At 40.3% G+C, this 9495-nt stretch overlaps 1 protein-coding gene across 1 annotated transcript in view; it reads right to left on the reverse strand.

Moving 5' to 3' along the window:
• IL1RAPL2 (interleukin 1 receptor accessory protein like 2) overlaps positions 1–9495 on the reverse strand; it is a 382362-nt gene that overhangs the window by 172674 nt on the left and 200193 nt on the right. Inside the window, exons 3-4 of the mRNA XM_009636393.1 lie at positions 8394–8580; positions 2376–2529 (exon numbers count right to left, since the gene is read on the reverse strand). Coding sequence (XP_009634688.1) covers positions 2376–2529; positions 8394–8580 — 341 coding nt within the window. The remainder of the gene's footprint in view (positions 1–2375; positions 2530–8393; positions 8581–9495) is intronic.

Genomic DNA, 9495 nt, shown 5'->3' on the forward strand with positions numbered 1-9495 from the left:
GTTCAGCAGTCTCAGCCCTGATCCCACCCTGTCCTCCTGGTATAGCATATTGATGAGAACTCAGTTTTCAGACAGGTGAATAATGTGGCCCAGTGCAATATCAATCCCACTACAAGAAAGACATGGCATACTGGAACGAGTCCAGTGAAGCACCACAAAGATGATTAAGGGACTGGAGTATCTTTCTCAGAAGGACAGGCTGACAGAGCTGGGGTGGATTGGTCTGGAGAAAAGAAGGCTCTGGGGATCTTATCCATGCGTATAAACACTGGCGGGAAGGTGTAATGAAGATGGATCCAGACTGTTCTCAGTGGTGCCCAGTGAAAGAGTAAGAGGCAATGGGTACACAAACTGAAATAAAAGAAATTCTGTTTAAACATAAGAAAAATCTTTTTTACTGTGAGGGTGGTTGAACACTGTGGCAGCCTTGCCCAGAGAGGTTGTGGAGACTGTATTCTCAGAGATAATCAAAACCCAACTGGGCACAGCCCTGGGCAGCCTGCTGTAGCTGATTCTGCTTGAGCTGGGGGTTGGATGGGATGGTCCCCAGAGGTGCCTCCAACCTAGATCTGCACTAGGCCTGGGGAAAGCAAACTCTCAGGATGTGTGTCAACAACTACATTGGTATGTGGTTTTCTTTCTGCCTCCCATGAGTCATATTCTTCAATAAAGTCCCTGAGTATTTTAATCAGTATGTCAAAACACAGATGGGAAAACACCTAACCATTTGTTTATATGGTTTTGTGCGAAAGGCTGAAAAACACTGAACTGTTTTCAGATACTTGCAAAAATCCACAGACATTGAAGGCAAAATAATAATTATATATGACATACTGTACACTGGAATGGAAGGGCATCAGGAATATATTGGTAGGCAATACTATTTTACCCATTCATTTCTGGTACCTGACAAAAAGAGACAGAAAAATACTGTTGACTAGTAGGTTACTACATGGACTCAGAAACATACGTGTGATCTCCTGATAAGCAAAGATGATTAAGGGACTGGAGTATCTTTCTCAGAAGGACAGGCTGACAGAGCTGGGGTGGATTGGTCTGGAGAAAAGAAGGCTCTGGGGATCTTATCCATGCGTATAACACTGGTGGGAAGGTGTAATGAAGATGGATCCAGACTGTTCTCAGTGGTGCCCAGTGAAAGAGTAAGAGGCAATGGGTACACAAACTGAAATAAAAGAAATTCTGTTTAAACATAAGAAAAATCTTTTTTACTGTGAGGGTGGTTGAACACTGTGGCAGCCTTGCCCAGAGAGGTTGTGGAGACTGTATTCTCAGAGATAATCAAAACCCAACTGGGCACAGCCCTGGGCAGCCTGCTGTAGCTGATTCTGCTTGAGCTGGGGGTTGGATGGGATGGTCCCCAGAGGTGCCTCCAACCTAGATCTGCACTAGGCCTGGGGAAAGCAAACTCTCAGGATGTGTGTCAACAACTACATTGGTATGTGGTTTTCTTTCTGCCTCCCATGAGTCATATTCTTCAATAAAGTCCCTGAGTATTTTAATCAGTATGTCAAAACACAGATGGGAAAACACCTAACCATTTGTTTATATGGTTTTGTGCGAAAGGCTGAAAAACACTGAACTGTTTTCAGATACTTGCAAAAATCCACAGACATTGAAGGCAAAATAATAATTATATATGACATACTGTACACTGGAATGGAAGGGCATCAGGAATATATTGGTAGGCAATACTATTTTACCCATTCATTTCTGGTACCTGACAAAAAGAGACAGAAAAATACTGTTGACTAGTAGGTTACTACATGGACTCAGAAACATACGTGTGATCTCCTGATAAGCAGGTTACTTTCCTCCGGACAGTCCAATGTTCCTAACTTCATCCTTGGAACAGGTTGTGCCACACTCTTCACTAAAGACAAACCCTAGACTTGAGAAGCTGATCATCAAAAATTAAACTAAAGCTTAAAACTATGGAACAGTCACTCAAAGAAAAATATTAATGACTCAAGACGTCTCTTTTAGCTGTGTTTTATTCTAGGACAAACCTCACCCAAACCCTGTTTCACAGCTTCAGTCAACGTTTCCTCTGTTTAGCATGGAAGATAAAACCGGAGTCTGAATTACTTCCAGAGTATAGGGAGAACTTAGGTCCACTCTACCTTTTGCTTTATAACCAGCATTTCCAGGTTTTTTACAAAGCAAATGGTAGAAGTATTCTTCTGTAGAATTTTATAAGATCTTGATACAAATTTACCCTAGTTTGGGACTGCTCAGCTACTGGGATTTGGTTTGGACTTACATCTATCAGATAGATTCACTGGCATGTGAAAACCACTTTTTCTTATTATTTCAAAGCTTTATTTTTTCTATTGCCATAGAACAAAGATTCTTACCAGTAACCTTCAATTCAACTGTTCTTCGTATAAGTTTGCCTTCAAACTTCAGTTCACAGGTATAATTTCCTCCATCTTCTTCCTGGACCTCTTGTATTAAGAGAGTATTTCCCTTCTGAATTACAACGCTTCTCCACATTTTTGGCTTACATTCCTGTAGGAAAAAATCCATTGCCAAAATTACCCAGCTTGTATGACAAAAGACAGTGTTGCCTGATCAGATTTTCAGTATCATACATAAGTAAACAACCATCTCAATATATTTTGCAATTCAAATTCAAATATAATTTCAGAAAGCACAGAGATCTGAAACTGGAATTAATTTGAAGATAGAAATTAAACAGAAATGTTTTTAAGGTTCAGTAATTCCCACTGTATCACATGGGCCGTGTTTAATACGTGGTGCCCTGAAGCAATGGTTAAGTATCCTCTCTTTTTCATGATGAACAACTGCCAAGACCTCTACTTGAGAATGGACCATTAAAATACATCTCTGTTTGAAGGGAGTAAGGGCAACATCTGTTAAGAATTAGCCTGAAGGCAAACTTTACACACAGTCTCAGGCTAGAAACCATTTACCAACAGAAGAAAACAGGCAGAACAGCAGTAGTTTCGTGAGCAAGAGAATTCAGAAAGCCTGGTTTCCGTATGGTCTCATCACTGGCTTCTCTGGCACCTGATGAGCTCTGATTCAGCCTTTTCCCATCACTGGGCTCTTGGTAGCACCACCCCCACATGTATCCTCTGATGGAGCACATGGTACTCATGGCCTGCAGCTCTCACTGACTTCGCCAAGCAGACCTGAGCTGTTATTTGGCAGATTTATGTTCATCACTGTGAATTGTGGTCCTACTGGAACAGCATTTGTGTCCTTCTGTACAGAGTGTGATACAGTGCAAGAAGAGGCTCTCCCCTTCCTAACATACTGTATCCTTGCAGCCAGATCAGTCACCTTCCACGCTAACGGTACTCATGATTGAATACTTCTTGGAATGCTCTGAACTAAAAGTGTAGGCACAACCTGATCACTGTCTCTTTAAAAGGTACCTTGAGATGATATATTTATTGTCTCTCAATAACTTTAACATCAAGCCCATTCTGCCTGCAAACAAAATCATGCTTTTCTCAGTTCTCTAAAACAGTCAGTACTCCCGACAGTTCTGGAGGCTTTGGCTAATTCTGTACCCAGAGCACACGAAGCAATATTGGGCCCTAGTACCTTTAATGCCCCTCTGTTCCCTTTGCCAAAGTGGCAACACGGAATAAGCTCCCAGAGTGCTGCTAACAATCCTGCATCAGTTACATCAGGCTCAGCAACTTCACAGATACCCCATTTTCTGCTCGTCTGAAATGGCTGTGTCAGAAATACAGCAAACAAAATAGAACAAAGCTTTCTCTTAAGAAAACAACCAAACAAGAAAATACATTGACATGCAAATACATTGCATAACAGCAAGAGATCAGGATGACACAAACATAATTTTTTCATGGGCCTCCATACATATTCCAAATCCAAAATGTCAGTTTCTAAATTAAAATATAATAATAAAGAAATAAAAAGATGGGACTGTGAGCTTTTGACCTTGCACTTCAAAATGGAGCACTGAAGCATTTATCCCTATCCCTAGTAGGCCAAATTCAATTACAATGTGGTCAGATTTCGAATACTGAAACTGCAGGTAACGGAATGTTCAGGTTATCTTTCTGTTTCCAAAGTACAGCTGTAAGGAAAGTGTAATCTTGTCTCCTGCATGTGAACTTTAGTTAACATCGATGACAGAGAATGATCAGAATCCAGATCCTATCTGCTGTGCTAAGAAGAATCAGAGCTTATTTTTGTTACTAAATTACACTGACATCACTTGAGACTCATGCAGGACACAGATCTGAGCCAGGAAATGCCAATAAATCCTTTCTGATTTGCACTCAATTTTTTAGTCCTATTTAAAGGTGCATCAAGCACCTACTTCGAGTAACTAAATCTGAACACTGAGCAAAGAATAGGATTCAGTTCTATTCAATCCTAATTTAGAAGGAATACGATTCCCAGGATACACAAATTAAGCCTATTTCAGATATACACCCTTTCAGTGCAGCACTGAAAGGCCCTATCATACGTTACCAGTTTTATATTCTCTATTTTATTTTTTAAAATATGAGACCAAAGACATCAAAGATACATTTTCATACACTTTATTTTTTGTATACTACATGTTTGTAATAAGAAGGGTGACATCTTTACTACTACAGATTAATGATTTAGCACAGTGTTTGTGCTATTGTGGCTTTACAATGAGGAATTGTTCTGTTGGAATTGTACCACTAATTTCCTATTGTTTCTTTTTGTATCTACTTAAAACTCTTCATATTAAAAACTATTTATAACCCTTTCTTTCCCAAATTTTAGCTAATTAATTTTTATTCTTCTGACTATGCAGGCTTTCTAAATGTGTTGAAAATTCCTGGTTTATTCTGCCTGTTATTCACAGACTAGTTCAATCCACAAAACTAAAAGCAAAAAAGGGAAGAAGCTGGGAAATCATAACAATTTGTATTTTAAGCAGCAAAAACATCTGAGAAACAATCCAATTAAAAAAAAAATCTACCTAGTCTTTAGATTGTGGAAACAATCTAGATTTTACTGTCAGAGGTCTGCTGATTTCTCTAAGAAGGTAAATGCTCAACTGTATGACTATCACTTGTTTAACCAATTAATTGCTCTTTTCTGCTTTTGCGCCATGTTTACCTGCTAGAAGAATCTGAAGGTTTCTTTTTCTAGCCTATTTATTCTCCTTAGACATCTTAAATATTTGGGTTTTTTTCCCCCCAATAATTAAGTTGTGCACTATTATGCTGCTTTTCCCCTTCCTTGAAATTTAAAGTGGCAGCACCTCAACAACTCTATTTTTTGTAGGGTAGATAACAACTACCTGTCCTTCACCTGACATTCTGATTGTTTTCACAGCCCTTCCTTCAACCTAGTAGTAGAAAAGAGATGGTGGAAATGGATTAAGACTCCGCATTCTAGAGGTAATATACCTTTTTCCTCTGCCAGTTGATTTTTTACAAAACTGCTCTTACTGCTAAATCCCATCCATTCAATCATGCCTTGACACATACATTTATTTTTAAAAAAATCCTTATACTTCTTGTCAAAACAGTTCCAAGAGGCGTAGCAGAGCTGTGTGTATATCAATGGCATTAATTGTGGAAATCTTTAAAAATAAATATTTCATGCAGTGTAATTCTAGCCAGAAGTGAAGTTCATGCTACTGTTAAAACAAATCCTCATAGCAAATGTTTTATTACTTATCGGGTGTGTATGTGGAAATCTATTCAGGCATAATTATTTTAAGAGCATGTTTAAATTACAGTTAACTCCCTGTAAATTGATGCAATTATTGGCTCAGATTCATTAATCCCTCCACAAAGAGAAGCCTTCTGGAAGGCAGGGTGAGTCCTGCACATGGTTGGCTTGAACCATTCCTGTCCTGCCTGACGGTATTTCATTGGTCACAAGTCCAAACTCCCTGACTACCAGAGAACTGGCAGGTTCTTGTGAACACAAGGATTTATTTTTTCAGCCCAAGGTATGAAGAAGGAACCTCGAGGACTTCCTTTATTTATCTACTATTCTATTTTGGACAACTTATGCTCTCCCCCGGATGAAAATCTTCTCTAAATGTTTCAGCATAATGAAAAGGAATTGCCCCCAGTGCCTCTGGAGCAGATTTACACAAGATGGCTGATTACACCTTCATGTACACATCAAACTCAATCACAAAGGTAGAAGGGAAAAACTTGAGGATCCAGTGTGCTATGACTGGAAACAGATGCCTTCTTCAGAAAGTGAGAGTCAGATCCTAAGGTGGAATATCACTTTCCACTATTCTTCAGGAGAAGGGACCAGCTTTTTGTTACACAAGGTGCCTCACACAGCATGCGATCTTAAGTCCCAGACTGAGGTTTGTAGGGGTTATCCCAGTACTCATCATTTTATTTTGTAATCCAAGTAATAATATATTTTCTAGAAACTGGACTTACGCTCTTTTGAATAGGCAGACTCCTATTAACAGTTAGTACCATAATACCCTCTAGAATATTTTTCCAAAACCCTGTTTCAGGAATAAGTTTCAAGGGATAACCTAACATATGTACCTTCTGCATAATATTAATAGTGATATTTCACATTACTGAGCTTCCTGACTCAGGTCCAGATGACATAGGTGTTGTCTAAGAACTGAAATGATAGCACCTTATTGTTAATTATGGATAAGGAGGTATATGTAGTAGGTTATTCCACTAATGTCTCTTTTCATTATCAAGCCAGGCTAAAGGCTGTTGACTTTGACTGTCTCACCGTTATCATCCAACCACACCAATTCTGTTCAATTTCACCGCAGTGATGATTTGTCAGTCAGCTGTCACACTCCAGCCTGGTGTCACACAACCTGTGTGTGCAACCCAGATAACATGTGTGGGCATACAGAACAAAGACCATTCTGTTCCTTTTCTTGGTCAGCACACAACATCGTTGATGTGGGGTTGTACATGTATCTTCCCTAGACTGATTTCTGCTCCATGACAGCTGAAGATTATTCCTGCCAGACTATTTTTTCAGTGCGCTTTTGGAAAGAGATTTTCAGTGATCTGGTGTTCAGTAATACCTAGGAAGACAGGGCAAGAAGCACCTTCTCTCTGGTACACTCTTTTCTCCAAGATTTCAGACTTAACTGAATACACATATTTTATGTATGAACAGCACTGAAGATGTCCACCCATATGCTGAGAGAAACAGCTTCAATGGCTGAAAGAAAAACTTTGTTTATACTAACAGTGGGTTACGGCACACGTTTTGTTACTGTAAAATAGAACATGTGAGATTTCTGTAAGAAACAGAAATAGATGACAACTTTTATATTTGTTCTTTTCTGATGCAACCTGCTAAGGACGAAAAAAATCTGTAGCTCTGCACATATTACTTATTCCACACAAAATAACTATCTTTAAGTAATGTTATTAAGGCTGGCAAATAAAGCACTCAAAATTTAGGATTTAACTAGTTTGTGTGTTTCTGTCTTCATTACCTGAACCAAGTTTGTCCTAAACTTATTCTGCCTTTATCCCTACAATCCAGATTCTGTTTTCCACAGACCCCACTGAGCTCTTCCTCTTGCCCAACTACTTGTTCCCCCTGGCTCTCAGCTCTTTATTCTCCATTGTTTCTTGCAGCAACTCGTACCTGAGGTCTTTTCAAATATCAGACTTTGGACCAAGCCCAGACAACAGGTAAAATTTGCCAGACCTTGCTGTGGTCTTCATACCTGATATTTTAGTCATTCTCCTGCTTTCTTGGGAAGCTACAGAAACACATCATCGATACATCTGCTGCTGAGAGTGGTGTGCAGTGCTTGACAGGCCTTGGAGAAGGTACAGCCAGCCATGTTACCTACCGAGTAGTAGAAGTATCTAACAGACTTCTGTTAAAATTAACAGACCTCAGCAAAATTACTCAGTGAACCTCAGCAAAAGTAAATGCATCTCTGTGAAATTACCCAGAAGACTTTGGTAAAAATTAATAAGCCTTGGTGAAATTACCCAACTGACTTCATAAAAATTAATTGGGTAGCACTACTTAAGCTGGTGGTGCTCATACACCTTTGGCTCCATTGTAGGTTGCCTCCCTTTGTTTCTACTACAGTATCAGGTGAGGAAACATCCTACCAAGGTGGAAACTAGTACAGAAGCACAGTGGTTTGGGAACTGTTAGAGCTGTTAGAGAAATCATGTGACCTCCTGCACAGAACAGCCTCCTTGATGCTGATTTCTGTTAGACAATGACTCTGCTGGGTAGTTTTTCCTGTACTTCAGTATTACTTCTGTAACACCGGGAGAGCATCCTCCAGACCAGTCACAAACCACTGCGGGCTCAGAAAAGGCCATCTCTACGCCTCCGACTGAAAACAATGGAAGTTTTGTATAGTTTCAGCACAACAGCAATAAGACAGCAATAGTTACCTTGTACCACACCACATCTGGCTCTTGACTGGCTGTTTTGTAATCCTCAATATCAGGACAGGAGATTGTCTTTCTCTTAGTGACTTCTGATTTTTCCAGATATCTGATCTTGCTGTTGTAGCAAAGCCCAGATTCATTCTCAGCTACCGTCAAGGACATGGACACCTTCATGCAATACGTTGAGTTTCTGCAGGGACAGGAAGATGTTTTCATTTATCCTATCTCCTTTTTACCATGTTTATTTCAGCACAGTAACTTTCTTTGTTAAACTCTCATCTTCACAAACACTTCAGCGACACATTCAAATAATGACTGTCATGCTGTGCATTTCCAACACAGAGGAATTACTATAAAATATAAACGCTAATTTCTGATTTATTACAAGGAAACCTGTAGAAATTTTGTTGACAAGTGGTCTACCCCAGCACAGCAGCTCTTACGAGCTTGCAAGTCTACGAACACAGGAACCTGTTGGCATCTCAAATGTTGGTCAGGATATGCTGTCCCATTTTCTCCAAGTGGCACACACACTCCTCCTCTCTGTCTTTCTCTCCCACCTCCAGGAGATTTCACTCCAGTATGCAGTGCTGTACATTTGAGAAGAAGGGTTATGTGCTGGATACTAAAGCACATCATGCAGGAAGAATTCCTCCCTCTGAAGGAACTGCTATATAAAATCCCACGGCATGTGATATTGTGGTGGATTGACCTGGACTGGCTGCCAGCCGCCCACCCAGCTGCTCTCTCACTCCCCCTCAATAGGATGGGGACGAGAAAATAAGATTTAAAAGCTCATGGGAGGAGATAAAGACAGGGAGATCACTTACCAATTACCTTCATGGGCAAAACAGACTTGACTTGGAAAAAAATATTTTAATTATTTGCAAATTAAAATAGGTTTGGATGGTGAAAAAGATAAAAAAGCTAAAACACATTCCCCTCGCCTCCTTTTTTTACTCCTCTGCCTCCCCCTGCCCCAACGGGCGCAGGGGGTGGGAACGGGGGCTGTGGCCCGTCCATAAGGGCTCCTCCCTGCCGCCTCTTCCTCCTCACACGCTCCCCCACCCCAGCGCGGGCCCTCCGTGGCTGCCGTTCCCTGCAG

This window comes from Egretta garzetta, unplaced genomic scaffold (assembly GCF_000687185.1).
Source record: "Egretta garzetta isolate BGI_Z169 unplaced genomic scaffold, ASM68718v1 scaffold53, whole genome shotgun sequence".
In the NCBI taxonomy this organism is placed as follows: Eukaryota; Metazoa; Chordata; class Aves; order Pelecaniformes; family Ardeidae; genus Egretta; species Egretta garzetta.